This window comes from Anser cygnoides, chromosome 7 (assembly GCF_040182565.1).
Source record: "Anser cygnoides isolate HZ-2024a breed goose chromosome 7, Taihu_goose_T2T_genome, whole genome shotgun sequence".
NCBI classification, from domain to species: Eukaryota; Metazoa; Chordata; class Aves; order Anseriformes; family Anatidae; genus Anser; species Anser cygnoides.
Window position 1 is genome coordinate 35,394,001 of NC_089879.1, and position 18,488 is coordinate 35,412,488.

General features: G+C 33.6%; 1 protein-coding gene across 30 annotated transcripts in view; it reads left to right on the plus strand.

Annotated features, from left to right (window-relative positions):
- KCNMA1 (potassium calcium-activated channel subfamily M alpha 1) overlaps positions 1-18,488 on the plus strand; it is a 475,240-nt gene that overhangs the window by 299,723 nt on the left and 157,029 nt on the right. For 24 of the 30 annotated variants that reach the window (XM_067000550.1, XM_048060181.2, XM_067000564.1 and 21 more), the window contains 4 exons: positions 8,851-8,926; positions 13,349-13,424; positions 15,324-15,494; positions 17,157-17,248. In XM_067000550.1, the coding sequence (XP_066856651.1) occupies positions 8,851-8,926; positions 13,349-13,424; positions 15,324-15,494; positions 17,157-17,248 (415 nt within the window). Of the gene's footprint in view, positions 1-8,850; positions 8,927-13,348; positions 13,425-15,323; positions 15,495-17,156; positions 17,249-17,353; positions 17,446-17,526; positions 17,681-18,488 lie in introns of all 30 variants that reach the window. The other 6 variants (XM_067000555.1, XM_067000548.1, XM_067000549.1 and 3 more) reach the window with 2 other exon arrangements.

The following is an 18,488-nucleotide window of genomic DNA, read 5'->3' on the forward strand; positions in this document are numbered from 1 at the left end:
GTGACCAGTGGGAACCCGACCAGGCTGTTTGTAAGAACATAGTGTAAACGTTACAGTGTAAAGAAGTCACTGAAGTGATTTGCTTCTTATTCAGTCTCTGCATAACACTTGAAATTTGAAATTCATGTGTACTGTGCTTCCCGTTTCTCTATTTGGCATTGTCACACTTTGATAACATTTCTAAAATGCTTTGAGATACTGTACATTTCCTATAAGCACATGGTGTAGTCTATTTTTGTGTCTGCATTTCATTGTAATACAGATGGCATTGATATATTTTTGGCATACACATCTTTGTGGCACTTTTGTGGCAAAAGATAGGAATGATAAACATTCCTTGAAATGAAGATAACGTTTCAAAATGAAATGTGTATGTTATGCTCAAAGTCAGGAAGTTGACTAGAAAAGCACATCATATATCATGGAAGGTACCATCTCACCTTTACATTTTATTTATTTATTTTTTATTTTTATTTATTTTTTCTTATTGAGATAGTTGCTGAACAAAAATCCCATTTTCTGAATATTCATAGAGCAAGTCTGCTTGAGAGACCTAATGTGCTCTATTCTTTGTGCTCTTGATGGCTAAATTTTTTTTTTCTTCTGTAATGTAGCTGGGATTAGATAAAGGGCTGTTGTGTTTTATTTATTTCATCTGGGAAAAAATCCTGTAAGAGTTGGCTGATAACATGATTTCTGCCTTCTACATAATAACTTTCACCAGAAGATACACGTTTAAAGTTGCCAAAGAAAACAATATACATTTATTATTTATGTACATGATCTACAACAATTATATTCTTTATGAGAGTACCTGTTCATTCCAAGTGAACAGCATCATATTTGTAGGTTTTGGATTGATGGGTGTGGCTCTCTGGTGTAGCTGAAAGAAGCTTATGTGGTAATATCCAGATAGAAGATGGCTTTTAAGCTCTAGTACATCACGGATCAGAGGAGCATCTGTACTGCCTGCCTGCCTGCTTCTCTGATTTGTTTTGTCCACCCTCTTGGTGATACTCTTAGTGTGTTTTGTGAAGCTCAGTTTTGTATTTGTATTAATTCTATTTGTTTCATGCTAACAGAAATAGGTTATACAGAATTAGCTTTCGATAACAACATGTAAAGGTGAACTTTGCATTATCCTGTGTCCAGTTAAATAAATCTGCTTTCAAAGAGAAGAAAGAACTCTGAGCTGTCTCTCTGTTGTGATACTTAATTAGGAGAAAAAGAAAAAAAAAAAGAAAAAAAAAGAGGGATATAGATGTAAAAATAACTTCATTATTAGTGGATGCTGTGACTGAAGACTGGACCACAATACTTCTTATGTGCAGTGCTTCTGAAGCAGAAGATACGTAGTCATGATTCCCAGCAAGATTTTAGTCTACCACAACCCTTCTGGGGGCACGCGTACAGAAACTTATAAAAGTACTAGAAGGCGTAAAAAGTCTCTTGGAGAATTGTTCCAGAATGGATATCGTGTTAAAGCTGGACATAATAGTCCTGAAAAGGAAGAACAACATACTTTTCGAAACTCCTTGGTGTCTTTTTATAGGGTCGGCTCCTACTGGGGTAAGGTCCAACTCCAACTTTAAACGTTTTCTTCAGAACTGTAGTTTGTGATTCTGTCTTTGGTGTTAGTGCAATTCTGTTTGGAAAAGTTTTTTTTTGTTTGTTTGCTTCATTGTTTGTTTCATATTTAAAATAACACTACAGGATTTCAGTTGCTTTTTAGGAAAAATTCCTTCCCAAACTCACATGATGTAATGTGCCCATATCTCCAACACCTCCTCAAAGGGGTTTGGTTTTCAGCTAGAATCAAATAATTCAGTCTTTACTGAAGGCTGGAAAGTAAAGTTCTGTGATGGTATGGTTATTGAGAAATTCTTGTTTTGTTTATCTGTTTTTGTTTTGTTTTGTTTTTAATGGCTGTCATGTTAATAGGTGGATATGTAAGTTAAAGAAATGTGTAGCAGAGATATTTATTAACAGTTTTTTGATACAGCACTATTTTAAAGGAATTATACAACCTGTGTAGATTCTTAACTTGCAGTTTCACTTCCCTGGTTCATAGGTTATTGATTTTTTCATGCTATGGCCTGTTTTCTCTGCTTGTACACTTGCATAACAGAAACCGGGAAATGTATCAACATATTTGGGCTGTGTTGCAGATTCTCTTACTCCTGTGCTATTTCTTACCATTTTTTTTTGAGCTTTCATTTTCAGGGAGTGGAATTTCAGGTTGCTCTGCTACACTGTGTGAAAGCACTCAGAACATGATTATTTTGCATCCTAAAAATTACCCCTCCTTTTTTTTTTTTTTTTTGGTCTCAGAAAAGGTTCGAAGTGATTTCCTAAATAAGGATTTATTGTTTATTCATTCTTCTGTAAAACATATGGTCTCAATCATATACAGGGTAGCAGTAGCCATTCATAGGTTTGATGAACAGTGAAATAATTCACTGAAGATAAGATTCTGATGAATGAGTGAATGGTTTGCAAATAATAGAAATGGTACACAAAAACTCTCTGGATTTAAGTTCTTATGCCAGTACTTCTGGATATGCAACTGACAGAAAAAGCAATATATGACACTAAGAAAGGTATTATGTATTTCACTGATGAGAAATAATATATTATAATAATAATTAATACATATAATACATATATTAATACATATAATAATGTATTAATTGATTCTGTTACACTAGATTGACCTCTTATGTTGAATGAGAAAATAATCCGGTTCCTGTTTCTGTTTTGTACAATCTCATTAAGGACAAATAATAATTTGGTTGTTTTCTCCTCTTCTTCATTACCGACTTACTGTTGTAAATTTCCTTTCTGGGGTTTTGTAACCTATGGCAATTTCTGATCACTGCTGTATTGTTATCCAATTGAAAGCATCAATTCGGTCAAGACTGCAGAACTGTCTGACTGACAGGAAAATACCATATTTGAGCAAGTTTTAAGTCTATGAAATCAAAGTTTAAAATCATTTTTCTTTGTAAACTTCATCGAGTAAATAATTTTCTACTCTAATTTTGTTGCTACTGTCACTTAGTTTATTGTCACAGTTATACCACTATTCTGATCTAAAGCATTCATCTTACTGAGCTTAGTAAAGATTCAGAAAGCAATTGCTGCAGAATATTTGAACCTCACAGAAGTGAACAAGTACGCAGAAAGATGAATCAAAATACTCCTGTTGTATTCTGTATCTATCCCATTATTTCAACAACATAATATGTTGTTTCCTTTTGCACAGCTCATTGGCTTTTGTAATATTTGAGACTGATTTCAGTTATTTGGGGTGATACTTTTAGTCACCTTTCAAAATTGGTCTGAGAGATTTGGATGTGTCACTTTTTCATATCCAAATTCAGTGCATAGGTTTTCAGGAGGTAGGCATCTCTAGGAGTCAGTTTTTTTTGTTTTTTTTTTATATCCCAGGTTGACAGCTCTGAACTTGTAGATACTTCCAAAAACATAGGTTGGTACATGTTTCTCCCTTGTTACTAGAAATATCTAATTTTCTGGTAGCTTAATGTAATCAAGTAATTTACCAGTTAACTTTTGGTAGTTATCTGCTCTAATAAATATATGCATTGTGCAAATTAATTTTAATTCTGAAATATAATTGCTTCTTTTATTCCCAGTAACCTCCTATGTTAGCTAGAAAACTATGTGGTAAAAAGAATAGAATAAGTTACACACATTTTAATTTTTCAGTGTACTTTGAAAATTGCTTGTTCGTTCTTAGTAGTGACACATGTAGCTAAACAGATATTTGCACAGTAAGAAAATAATCCTGTGGTATACTTGGAGGATCATTTGAGTCATTCATTATATCTAAAACTGAAATTATTGCACTAGAGGCAGAAACTATCAACTGAAATACTTTGTGTTATATTAGAGGAATCTGGTTTGACAATCATAATAGTCTTTTCTGGTCTAGAAATCTATGGATCTCATAGCTTTATCTTAGGCATTGCTGCTCAGAGAAACTGCAGGTCAGAAGCATACCTTAGTATGCATTTAGAAGCTGAAGATTTGTAAACAGAAGAGGCCTTTGATTTTGTGTGTATTTTTCTTCTAATTAGAGTGATTTTCTAGGTAAATTAAATCTTTTGAAACTTTTGTTTTTTCTTTTTATAAATTGCAGTATATAGGATTATATCCTATTCCAATCAGATCCCATGAGAAAATTTCCATATAAAAAACTTTTGCCAAGTAAAAGGTAAGTGACATGATAGAGACAAAATGGCAATTACTTCTTGAGTGTTCTATTCAGCAGCTTGCTCAATTAACTTTAGGTTAATTGGTTCCCATTAAATGTGCAAAGTTAGAATGGACTTTACTGTAATACATAAGAAATCTACACTATTTCAATTACTATTAATATCATTTAAATGTAAAGCAGTTTTATAGTTATTTCATATTAAAAGAAATCTTTCCCACATACATAAAACCTTCCCAAATATTACTTAGGAAAGAGATATGTACACAACTGTATGAGTAGCTCACACAGCTTTTGAAAACAGAAATTTTTGTCAGTGTTTTTATTACAGAATTTTCGTTTGTAGTTTTGATGCATAAACCAATGTCATAAATTTCTGTTCCTGGTGAGTTGGTGAGCCTGAAAGAGATAACATCATCTTAGTAGTAACTGAGTCAAATTTTGGGTGGAAACAGTGAGAGAGCATAGCATGGGTCATTGTGTTACTTATTGCATGTTATTAGTTTTCAAAGCCAGGCTATTCTTTATGGACCTGTTCTTGATAAGTACTCTTGAGTGAGACTCATCAAAATCTCTTCTATTTAACTTTGTTTAATTTTGATCTAGTGTGGATTTATAGTAAGATACCTATTGAATAATTCAGGCTATTTTTAGTCTGACAACAGTTTCACTGCAACAAGGTTATTGCTGTGAGGATTACTGTGTCATCAGCTTATGGGTGCATACATGATTACAAGCACACTTTGGCATGTCATTAATTCCAGCACCAGAATGAAGTGCTCTTCAGACTTTTCCTCTGGGAATTATTCAGTTGATTCATCATCCATTTGCTAAGTGCAGGGTGTCATGAATAACATATTTGGGGCAGACTTGTTTCATCAGTTTTATGCTTACACTTTATTCCTAGACATTGCTTTTGTAGTTTATTTGAAGAGTAATTGTGAAACTTCTGAATTACCTGCAGTCTTTCAAAATGCACAGAATTTGTTGCAGATGGTTGTGCAGCCCATGCTATTAAATATTTTAGAGTGTGAAACAATAATTCAAAGACAGCACCTCCTATCTCTTTCACAGCTTTAAAACTAATTATTCAAGACTGGGAATTCCCCTTTCTCCCTTGTTTCAGTTCAGCTAGTATTAGTGGATATTGCCAATAAACCACCCAGTCTTCATGTGGTTTGAAGATACCCCACTGGGGAGATGTGCAAATTAGTATAATTTTGCTCTAATATATAGAGTTGTTTTGGCTGACTGATTCTGTGTTAATGGTGTTATGGGGAATAAAGATTGTAGGCATAATGGATTTCATTTACAAACAGGCAATGAACTGATGCTTACACACTCAAAACTTGAGAGCAGGATACTATAAGTACCCGAAAATAAGGTTACACCAACCTGCCAGCTGTACTCCTACCATTGTCCAGTTCTTTTGTCTGTTTAGCTCAGATCACTTTTCAGAGCTCTTTTTTAGGCTGTTTTGGAATGTCCTGTTGTTATGCATATACCTGATTTTTTCTACTTTAAATTAACTTCTTCCCCACTCAACTATAAGCAAACAGTCCTTACCTTAACCTTATTTGCAAACAGTCTGCCTTTCTCACAGTGGTTTATACTAAAAATTCTACTCCCAGCCTCTGCTTGTTTCTTTGTAAGCCTAGTTACAAAATATCAATATTTCTGAAATGTTTGATTTCTGTACAAAAGATAATTATATATTGGGTGTGTTTTCTAGAAAATATGAAGTAGTATCATATAGGATCATGGTAATTTGACTATGAAGTTTTCAATATCATCTAGAGGGTCCTCCTTTTTCTAGTGCCTTTTCATAGGCTTTATGCCTTGTTATGGCTTGATACTATGAGCATAGGAAGAGATTATTATTAAAGGTTGTATTCTTTCTAGTGTGTTGAAACTCATTATTTACAAGACAGGAAGCACAGAAAATCATTTAAAATGACATGGGTGTAGGAATCTAATAATAGTATCATTTAGGTCTTGAAAAGAGTAGAATATTGGAAAGTATTCATATACTGTGATGGTAAGGAAAACTGTCATTTTCTCTTCGTTTTTACTCGCAGGTGAGCCACACAGAGTAGGTAATACCTTGAGGTTTCTGAGAATCAAAATTTGATCCATTCTGTGTAATAATTCCTTCAGCTATAAAACACAACCTCACTAGTAATGTCCTACAAAAGATATAGAGGTTGCATGGTGATTTTTTACAAGCCAGTTCTATTTGTAGACCAAGTAAGCTGAACTTTTAAGCCTCACCATGCACGTGCGCACACATACACACATTCAAAATTCTGAAGGGAATTCTTTAAAATAGTGCAGGCTGTAGCAGATGCAGAACTTAATTTGTAAAGATTTTCTTCTTTTTCAGCAAAGTATACACTGAAGCTACAGTTTTTTGTTCTATTATTCAATGTCGTAGCAACTAAAATGTATCTTAAACATTGTAAGACTGGTAGCAAAGGTTTTACTGCTAAATTTTGAGTCTTCATTTTGAAATGTTGCAATGGATAGCTCATTAACTTCTCTTAAGATGCAGTTCATTTGAAATGAGGGATTTTTCTCTGACCACTCATATATTAAAAAGTTGCTAGGGAGTGGAGTGATGGACAGTTTCAAAATGCACATAATTTTGAATTGTACCATTTGTGGGAACTACTGCAAGTGCAGCAGAGGGATATGTCTCTCTCAATTTGAGAACTATGATCTAAAATGATTATTCTCTTCTTTCAAATGGATCTGACACTTGGAATTATTAAGTATCATTTTATTGCTTTTTTGCTTAGATTCCCAAATCCACTTTTTAAGTTGTGATTAATCTTCATATTTCTATATAGCCATTAATTAAAAAGAAACTGTATGTTTGTGATACACAGATATTTTCTACACTCGTGGCTATTTATGAGCCTTACTGATACAGTGAAAACTCAATAACCAAAGTTATTAAGCAGGTATTCTTTATTACGGCACCGGGTGTAGGGGGGGGGATCGCTCCACCTAACACACACACACACCAAGGGTTACTGGTAGTGTGTTTATATTAGTGGGACAAATACATATTCATTTCATTTCCCCATAAGTCTCTTGCGTATTCATCACGCCTCCAAAGAATCATTAACGTAGGTTCCCGCACCTATTCACATGCATACTGGAGTCCTTGGGTGGTCATCTGGTGTACTCTGGTGGTCTTTTGATGAAGGCCAGAGTCTTCTAAATTTCTGACCTTTCATTTGACAGACTTCAGCAGTCAAGCCAGTTCTTTCTGGTTCTGTGCATACAGTCTTTTACTCCCTTATCTTTGGAGTCGTTAACATACTAGCTAGCTAAGACCTACAGAATCAACATCCTTTATCTTGTTCCCTGTCTCGTTACCAAGAGTGAAAAATAAAATAAATTTAGTAACTTTTGTAGAGTATTGTGGAAAGAAAGCCTTGATTTAACACACATCTCATCACATGCATCTTTGCTCTTGAGGGGAACCTCTGTACGTTGAGAAGAGGAAGGTTGTGCCCAAGTTTATATGTTTACCAGGATCACTCTTTCCTTAAATTTCTGGAAAGAAAAAAAGTGTTTTATAGCACTGGAAGTAGGTGAAATATGTCAATAAAGGGGATGTATGAGATGAAGCAACCCTCAACACAACTGTAACATCCACAGTAGTATATTACACAATTTTTATGTAACTCTTGGCTGCACTGTCTACTAAAAATTTTCCTCAAAGCCATATTTTAATTTTTTTAAGTTGTGCGTGTGTAGAGTATGTTATGTACCTTTATTCATATGCCAAAGATCTGCAGACAATTTACTATCAGTTTAAGTCTCTCTTAATAATTTAAGCCCTTAATCCTTTATACTATTTCTCTTGCATATTGCCTTTCACTGGCTTGTCAGTTGCCTGGGAAATTCAGGCAACCTGATTTCAACACAAAATGCTATTTCTTTGTAAAAATTGCTACTTTTAATAGAGTGTAATCTATTACTATGCAGAATTATATAGCAGATTTTAATTTTTAGGAGAGAGTGTGTGTACTGCCTGTTCTTCTGGTTGAATTTTTGGAAATCGGGGTGGAGATAGGGACCATTATTACAATAAAAGATTTTACGTCATTAAGATTTACCAGTTTAATCAGACATATCCACAGCCTAGTTTATCTGGGTTATCAGATCTCTTGCCCATAATCTCTTATTTTTCACTAAGCGATGTGGGACGTTGGAGGAATGAGAAGTTTATGATGTGTTTGTGTCTTTGGCAGTCTGGAAGAGAAAGTCATGCGTACTAGAACTACAAGCAGAACATCAGTGTGTGTTTTTTTTTCCCCTTAGTTTTCAGCCTATATAAGCCTCCCATGGCTTCCTACCTAAACTAAGGCTTTCTGGTAGGATACTTCAGCAGTTAAAGAATTAAGTTTAAAACAATTTGAAAAAGTTACGGTTAGGATCTTGGAACTGTTAAATATGGAAGAACACTTCAAAGGTATTTGACATTTTGTATGCTACCTCTGTTGATTTCACTAGTCACTGTCATTGGAAGTGAAATGCTGTTACAATATGGATTATTCTTTACTTTCTTTACTAGAGTCTTTTTTTTTTCTTTAATGCAGGTTTAAGATTTTTAAGAGCCCTTAGACTGATACAGTTTTCAGAAATATTGCAGTTTCTGAATATCCTTAAAACAAGGTAAGACATTTCCTTGTGTATTGAGTATTGATGGCAGAACAGAAATGGCTTTTCTTTGTGGTCCTAGTAATATATGATTTTCTTTTCTGGGGAAAAAAAATAAATAAAGACACCTATTCATTATCTGTTCTTTAAAACTTTTACTTTGCTGATGAATGATTTACCAGTATAAGCATCTTTTTCCATGCTATCTGTAGAAGGTTTTACTTGGAATATCTGACCTAGACTGAATGCAGATAAACTAAAAGTTGAATGAATTACAGAGCTCTTCATTGATTAGATATTATTTCTTTTCACATTATCAGTCAGTATTCCACTGCCTTGCCAAAACAGAAATCAAAATTCAAACAATGGAATACAGCTAAAAATTTTTTTTGAAAAATAATCATTATTTCACACTCAGCTGTCTTTATTTTGTGCTCATTGTCATTAGCATTCCTTTCAAAGAATATTTTATATTTCCCCAGTTAACCTTCTGTTTTTCACTGATTCTTTGAGCCATTAATACATGATAGTTGTGTAGAAAAAGCACAACTTTGAACAAAAGACCACTTTGAGCAACAAAAAAGGAACCTTCCCATGCCTCACAGTAGTAGATGCTTTGCCTTTCATCATTTCCTAAATTACTCCAGCTGAAGTATTGAACCTAACTTCCAGTAAGTACTGTAAACTCAGTTCCATTTTGAACTCCTATGCTCTCTCTACCAGTTGAGGTGCATGTGTGAGGATTTAATATGCAGATAGCTGTCTACATGCTATGTTAATTAGTAGTCGTGGGCAAACAGATCCTTCAGATTTGTAGGCAATCATGGTACACAGCTGTTTCTTCATTCCTTAACCTTAAAATTATTTTCTGTTCTCTGGAACTGTCAGACTCTGTCTTCAGCTATGTGACTATAAGAAACCCAGCTGTTGTCAAGTAGAGAAAATAAACATACAGGATATAGCCCGGTAGCTTAGAATGTTACAGGTTTGGTAAAGAAAGGGATTAATTTGTCCAGGAGCACAGACTATCCAATAAGTTTGCAACACACTGAAAAACCTCAACAGAAAACATAGCAATCAATGGAAAAGTCCCAGAAACTCAGAGAGTTTTGGGTAAAGACTAAAAGTCCCTTTCAAACGTGGAAGACTTGTAAACCTCCAGATTCATAAATGAAGGGATATTGCATTAATTATGTTCACTTATTCAAGATTGACCTGTTCATTCAAAATTAACTCTTAGATCAGTTATAATCTCTGTAATTATCTTATAGGAATGCCCAAATATCTGTAAAACCCAAATGCTGACTATTAGAAAGTTTGTAAGGCAGAACTTTCTGATGTGACTGTTTCAGTTTACTCATCTGATAAAACCCCCAGCAGTTCATCAACAGTCAGTACCTCAGAACACTTTTTTATGTCTCTCCCTGTTTCTAGTTATTCAATAGAAGAATATATCATCTGTTCTCTTGTGTATCTTACTTAATAAGCCCGAAATGAACTTAATAATTGGGATTACTACTGATGTTCACAAAGCAGCATTTTGTAAAGTGGATGAGTCAAACTACAACAAATGGACAAAAATTCTATTTATTTTAGAAAAGTTTTTAGTTACATCTGACATGTGAGTGCCTTCTTTTTTATTTATTTTACATGGATTTGACTTGCAGAAAGTAAAAAAAGGGTTTGTTACTACTACTGCTAAATTTAAATGAGAATTATTTTTTTTCAGCATATTCTAAACTACCACCATAAATAAAACCTATTTAGCAGAGATGGTCTGAGATATGTGAATATGCTGTTACAGTACCAAAATACTATTTTCTTGGCCTATTTCTGCATTATTAATCTTTCAGGGAAGCAAAAAAGCACTTTTTGCAAATGGACAATCTTTAGTAGTTTTTCAAGAGATAGAGCATTTAAGCTATTGCTCTCATTATTTTTTTTTTTGCTTAAATAAAATTTAGTTACCTAAAATTGAGCAGTTTCAGTTACAGTAGCCATAAAATCTTATTGTTACCTTAAACTCTTATTTTGTATTGCATACTTTTGACCAGCTACTGCAACATTGTTTTGCTGAGTTAAAAAAAATAAAAATAAAAAAAATCTCAAATTATGCTCAGTTTAAAAAAAAAAAAGAAGAAAAAGAAATTTCACCTTTTCTTGCAATCCATTTCTAATTTTCAATGAATTTTTCAACATCATAGATAATTTATGTATATAAGATCAAGGGACTAATGACAGAATTTGAACTGTTGAACTGAAATATCAAATTCTGTATATCATTACTAGCTCTGAAATGATATTACAGAAAAAGAAACCGAGCATGTATATAAAATTATACAAAAAAAAAAAAGAAAAGAAGATAGTTCTTTGTTTAAGGTGAGACGTGTTCATATGAAAAATATGGAAATAATTAATCTAAAGGTATTTTAGTGTGCTTGAAACTAATAAAAAGTAACTACTGACAGGAGAAGAAACTCATAGGGTAAGAAGGGCACTGCTATGTTTTTAATATTTGATGCAATTAGAGAAGAAGCTCTGTCCTCCTTGTCCTATTTCCTTCATTAAATAAAAGATTTTACTTTAAATGCAAATTACTACTGGTTACTGATTGGGGTGTGGGGATTAAAGGAACACATCTCAATCACACAATAGACAAGAAGGGCCACACGAGATACTAGAGTCCAAAGGAAGAAGTTAAACACTGCAAATACAGAGGCAGTGAGAAGACTAGCAAAGTAGTGATAATTATGAGAATATCTTAAAAATTATCAATTATATTTGAAAAGAATCTATATGAAAAAAGCAAAGGTTGACAGTGGCCTATTAAGAGACAGTACTCTGCCTATGATCTTTTTTTTCCCTAGTTTGAAATGAAGTGAATCTCACAATTTTTTTTTAGTTCCCATGTTTATGAAACATAATGAATTGTGTGTTGTTGAGTTGAAATTTTCTCTCCTCCACTTCACTGTTTTCTAATATTTTTTCAACAAAACTACAGGGATTTAGGACTCACAGTAAGGGATTTTGCACAGATGTTAGAAAGAGCTTAAAGAGCAGGAAAATGTTTGTGACTAATCCTTCATCTATATTTAGACTGTGGTAGAAACAGGAGTATTTCATAGAGGACAGAGAAGGTGCAATTTTTAATAAACTTGCAAAATTAAAATGTTACAGACAAGTTATGTAAATAGTTATTTTTAATGACTGCTAGCATTTACTTGTATTACAGTAATATGTGGAAACCAGCTGACACATTATTGCATCAGGAGTTTCTCCTGGCCTAAATTCAGGTGAAGGATGATATTTAGCCGTTCATAATGGAGCTTTGCATCAGCATGATATTTATCATTTTGTTTAATCTTGGAACATATGGGTTAGAGTCTTGTGCTATGATTGCGATCATCAACAAAATATGAATATTAATCAACCATACCTTCAGAAAGTGAAACAGGGAATGTTTTGATGTGCATGAACATTAATTAGTTGCAAAACTGAATTTATAGCATCATAATTTTGAGTCCAATAATCATTACAGCAACTGTGCATCTTTCCTAGTCCCTACAGATGCCCACTTCATCAACTGTAATTCTTAAAAAATATCTCCAGTGGAGCTAATGTCTGCCTTATTTCCCAGGTTCATTTCTCAACTTTGTTTAGAACTTAATGCATGATAGTGATACACATTGATAGTGAGTTTTTCCCTATTTTTCTTCTTTTGGAACATATTGCTTTGGGAATAATAGGGATTTTTCTGAGGCTTCGCTCTTTCTTAGATGTGGTTTCAGAAACAAAGGACAGCTGCTTTCAATACAATTCCATGAATGGTTAAGATCATTTGGACATAACAATACATGAACTTCAGTTCATTGCATATTTATTGAACATCCTTCCTAGCTTTTCAAATCATAGTGATTTTTGTAAGAACAGAGGGACCAAGCTTTACCTAAACCTCATCCAGAGGCTGTTAAGTATGGCGTTTTCCTGCTGAACTCAGAGTGAGGTCCTTGCTTCAAAATCAATTCAGACTACAGTAGGGCATATACTACTCAGTGGGACTAAAAAGAGTTTGTTTCGTTTCTCTGGAAGGTTTCTTTTTTTAATTTATCTTGTTAGAAGTCCAGATGTAGCTAAGGTTTCTGTTCGTCCTTCTGCTCTCAAATCCATTTGAACTTTTCTAGTTTGTTTCCCTTTCAATCCATTTCTTAGCTCTTCCAAACCATCTAAATTACACGGATGTGATCTCTGCAAAGACAAAAATAATACATGGTTTGCGTAAGCTATTGATTAAGTTTTTTTAGGGAGCCTGGTTCTGTTCAGAAATCATCATGAAAATCTTTCAGTCTAAAATATACATTTGTATGCAAGTACATAGTAAAAATGAGTGATAAATTTCGGTATATGTTACCTTTATTTTTTTTTTTTCCCCCTCCACAGTAATTCCATCAAGCTCGTGAATCTGTGCTCTATATTTATCAGCACATGGCTGACAGCAGCTGGGTTCATACACTTGGTAAGTATGTTTGAAAATATTTCTTTGGCTTTTTTCATGGATCACCTGCTATTTGAGCTACTTTATTACCTGAAATTTTCTTGCTCTGGTTAAGCCCTTGGTACATCTACTGAGTACAATTAAAAAAAAAAAAAAGAAATCACAGTTCCCAGTTGTTCAGGCTTTTAATCAAAATTTATTCTGAATAGTAAGTAATACGTCATTAACATTTATATTTGGGTTCAGCAATAGTTAACTATGAGGCTTGAACTGATGCAACTTCTTGAACGATTGCAATTTACCAGTAGGTGGCAATGTTTCCTAAGTAACTACCTGAAAGTGCTTCCTGGAAGTTGTAGGCAGAGTCTGAATTGAGTGAGGTCCTGGTAAATCAATGGTTGTACCAGGAAAAAAAAAAAAAGAAGAAAAAAGAAAAGAAAAAAAAAAAACACTGTATTTCCACAAGAAGTAACAGGATTACTAACATGCTAACATTCAGGGTAGCACGCCTTCTGTTTTGATCTTAAATTTCATTTTTTTGGATGCATCTTTCACGAAATACAGATTTTTTTTTCATAAATTCTTATTCTGCACTTAAAAGTACCTGAAAAATGTAAGATACTTAGTATAGAATTATGTATGTTTTCATAAATTTTAATATTCTTTTATATGAAAGGTATATGTCAATTGTATGCATTTAAAACCAATAGCTTTTCCTAAATTATTTAATCAATATAATTAAATATGTTTAAGTATTTGAAGTGTTTGTCCACTAAGAACATTTTAAGACCAACTTAGAATCAGGAAAATTTTGAGGTGCTAGTAGTAATAAGTTATTCTGGAATGGTTTTGGAGTAATACTATAATTTGATGATATTGGTGTTAATCTACAGTAATTTCATTGACTTCGCTTGAATTACCTTGTGCTATGTTCACCTATATAACATTAAATTCAGTTGTTTATCTTCTAGTTATCCCAGAAGTCATTTAGAATAGAATAAAATAGTTCAGTTGGAAGAGACTTAGAAACATCAAGTCAAGCTCCCTGGCCACTTCAGAGCTAACCAAAAGTTGAAGCATATTATTAAGGACATTATTCAAATGCCACTTGAACATTGACAGGCATGGGGCATCAACTGTCTTGCTAGGAAGCCCATGTTTGGGTGTGTTTGACCACCCTCATTGTAAATAAATTTTTCTAGTGCGTAGCCTGATAATTCCCCTGGCACAGCTTTGTGCCAGTCACAAATATCCTATCAATGGTTACCAGGGAGAAATGTTTGGCATTTAATTTTCACTCTTAGGAAGTTTTTGATGTTTTCTTTTGTGGTATACTTTTTTTTTAAATTATTTTTTTAACATCTCTGTGTAGGAATTCTCAAACTCCAGGCTTCCTACTGTGGAACAAATTTTTACAGAAATTATAGAGGGTATACTCCTTTCCCACTGATAAATTTATAACTTACCTTTGTCACATACAATAGCTTTCCAATAAAAATTGGAAAAATGGTATTGTGGTAGTTCATCATGAAACTTAGCATGTCACTAATGCTATTAACAACTGCATGTTTCAAACAAAAACATTAAGCAGTATGATTCCATTAGAAATAATATAGACGGGAAAATATCTGAACAAACTGGTATGAAATGAACCCTATTGTTCTTTATAAGTAATTTATATTATTTAGCAGTGATTGGAAAAAAATGTTTTCCATAAATAGTATGAGTGGCAAGACTACGCATATTGGCAAAAGAACTGTAAGGCTATAATAAGGACAGGCTTAGGTTCTCTGTTTCTTCAAAATAAATCACAGGAAAGGATCCAGAGTTTATATTACATGCTGATATATATATTTCTTTATCAATAGAGTTAATTTTTGTTGCTTCTTTAATTATTACATATTTTCTTGTACATTTTAGGTGGAGAACTCAGGGGATCCATGGGAAAATTTCCAAAATAATCAACAGCTAACATATTGGGAATGTGTTTATTTACTGATGGTTACAATGTCCACTGTTGGTTATGGAGATGTTTATGCAAAAACAACCCTTGGTCGCCTTTTCATGGTCTTCTTCATCCTTGGAGGACTGGTAAAATAATAATTTTATTACTTATTATTTATTCCTTCTACCTTAAAACTTGACCTTGTATATCTCAGTGTTATAATTGAAGAAATAATAATATCTGGCTTAGTAAATTAAAATTAATTATTAAACTCTTAAATAAGTTTAACGCACACCATATTTTTTCTGTAGATTAATACTTGGCAGAACTTGTCAGTTAGTGGAGTCAGAATTGTTATTATCCCGTTTAAATGCATAATGCATGTGAATACATGAAGTGCTTTAACATTTCCGCTTATAAACTTATTCCTAGTTTTTTACTTTCCAGTAACCGAGTGTAGGGAATTTTTTGAGAATGCTGTTGTTACTTAGAGGCACTTTGCGGTTTCAGAAGTCTACCCACCCTTCTGTGTTCCTTCCCAGAATTCCAACAAACACTGTGGCTTTGGACTGCCTTAAAGAGCAGCTTGCCTGATCCTGATGATGGCAAACCACATTCTCTTTAATTTCAAACATCCTTTCATGTCATGTAGCACAATTTTAACTCACAGTTTATCACACAAAGCATGGCCATAACCAGTGTCCTTTTATATCAGCAAATTCTGGTGTTTTTTGTCATGTACATACATAGCACCAAAGTTGCTACTTGTCTTGTGTCAACTTTTCTATTATGTATCAATATTAATAATATTATGGGGCCTGTTGCAATGTTTCTCTCTAAAACAGCAAGGTTTATTTTAATATTCACACAGTGCAAGGTAAGTGCTTTACAGATGACTAACAATATATATTAATTCACATACATACATATGTATTGTTATTTTACTCTTATATATTGATTTCACGTATACATACATCTTACAAAGGTGATATGTATATAACTGATGTTATGAATGCCGTATATGTCAGACACACAAATACATATATATATATATGCGTTCCCATCTATGTTTATTGACATATGAAGAGAGAGACCATTCCAACTGGCAGTAGCTCTTCGAAGTATCCAGCCACAAGGAAGATGTTTGTTGGACAAAACATGGCAGAATTTTTTTTTTTCTCCTTAAACCCTTTTTTTTTTCTTTTTTTCCCATCATATGTTATTCCAATCCTTTTAAAAAACATAAACTTTTGCGTTTTTTTTTTTCCTATTTTTTTGGGGGGGTGGTGGTGACTGTTTCGTTTCTCAGCAGGGGGTTTGACCCTGACTACATCTTTTTGTCTTTGTTTAAATCCTAATCACAGGGGAACAAGTCTGTCTTTTAAAATAGAAATGCAACCGTTATGGTAATACTTGTTTTTGGTTTTGTTTTTTTGCAGTGGAGATGGATAGTTTTTTTCCCCTCCCATTTACAGGAAGAATTAAACATAACTGTACTTTATGATTAGAGAGCAGTTTGAATTCATTTTGTTCTTGTTTTGTTTTGTGAGCCCATTTTTCCTCTTTTGACCATTTTCTTAATTTATAAAGTATGCACCTTCTCCAAGACCAACTTTTACATTGAACCCTCATGTTTTGTTTGATAAGAACTTTCACATTTTTAAAATTTTCTTTTTAAACACCTTCCCAGATCTAATTCTTTTGCATTTTCAGATCTTAAGGATATATATCTTCTGAAAATATTCATCATCCCCCTTTCTTTGGCCTCTCTTTTTAGTCTTTTCTTCTGTCTCCTATCTTCTTCTTAGGCCATGTTTGCCAGCTACGTCCCTGAAATCATAGAGTTAATAGGAAACCGCAAGAAATATGGTGGTTCCTATAGTGCGGTTAGTGGAAGAAAGTAAGTATCTCAAGAGGCTCTGCTGCCTCTGCTGCAGTAGAACACTCTCTGCATGCCATTTTCTTTTTTTTTTTTTTTTTTTGTGTTTTTGTTTCATGCATGTAGGCAATGTTTGCTCGCTACGTGCCAGAAATTGCTGCTCTCATCCTTAATCGGAAGAAATACGGCGGGACTTTTAACTCAACTCGAGGCAGAAAGTAAGTCAAAAAAGACCAGGTGTGGTTGTGTGACTTTGAACAGCCCCTGAAGGTGGTAATAGCTGACTTACAGCTTAAAAGGCTGTATTCCTTGTCATCAGATGTTACCACTAGAGAATTGTCACACTATAGAGACCTGGGCTATGCTACGGTACAAGTCACAACATTTTGGCCCTGCTTCAAGAGAACCTGGATACCACTCAGACTACAAAACTCCAGTTTGCTGTTGCGCAAAGTAAGACATTTATGTTGATTAGGTTATTCCATAACTCTGTCAGACAATTAATAGTGCTGTTTCAATAAGAAAAATCTTCAATAAGAAATCTTTCAATAAGAAAAATGTTCAAAAAACAGATTCAGATTTCATGCACCAACTATTAACTGCAAATGGATATTGCACAAAATCATAGTTTTAGTATCTATGACGAGGGGTTTTTAAAGTGATTCTCTTCCACTAACCTTGTAAAGTCTATGTTAAGAAGAGAAAGTAGTAGCCTTAGTATCAATGAAGTATGAGAAAAAAATAAAAATAGTATTTTTGGCTTGTAGCAACAACTATCTTTTATTAGACCACATTAGTTCATTACATTTCTTTTGAAAGCCTGTTTCTTTACCAAGTTAAAACTAGCTCTTTCTGGCATTCCCAGCATCTAGATCTGATGGTGTATAGCCTTTAATGAACTAGATGTACTTGTAGATATATTATTTTCTTCTTTATATCACCATTAACGTTGCCATCCTCTGTGTCATTACATATCATTATGAAATTCACTGGTAGAGATACATTTGCCCTGAACAACAAGTTATATGAAATCGCTTCCATAGAACAATAGGAAAGATCTCCAAGACACATATCTAATTAATTGTCCCTCTCTGTACTTCAAGCAGATATGTTTTTCGCCTTGTTCCTTTCAAATCATCACCTATGCTTCATTTCGTAGATGTGTACTGTGGTTAGTAAATTCTTTCTCCTCTTTGTGGAGCAGAAAGACTGCAAATGCCCCACAGAGCTAATTCAAGAGTACTGATTTACATCGCCGGGT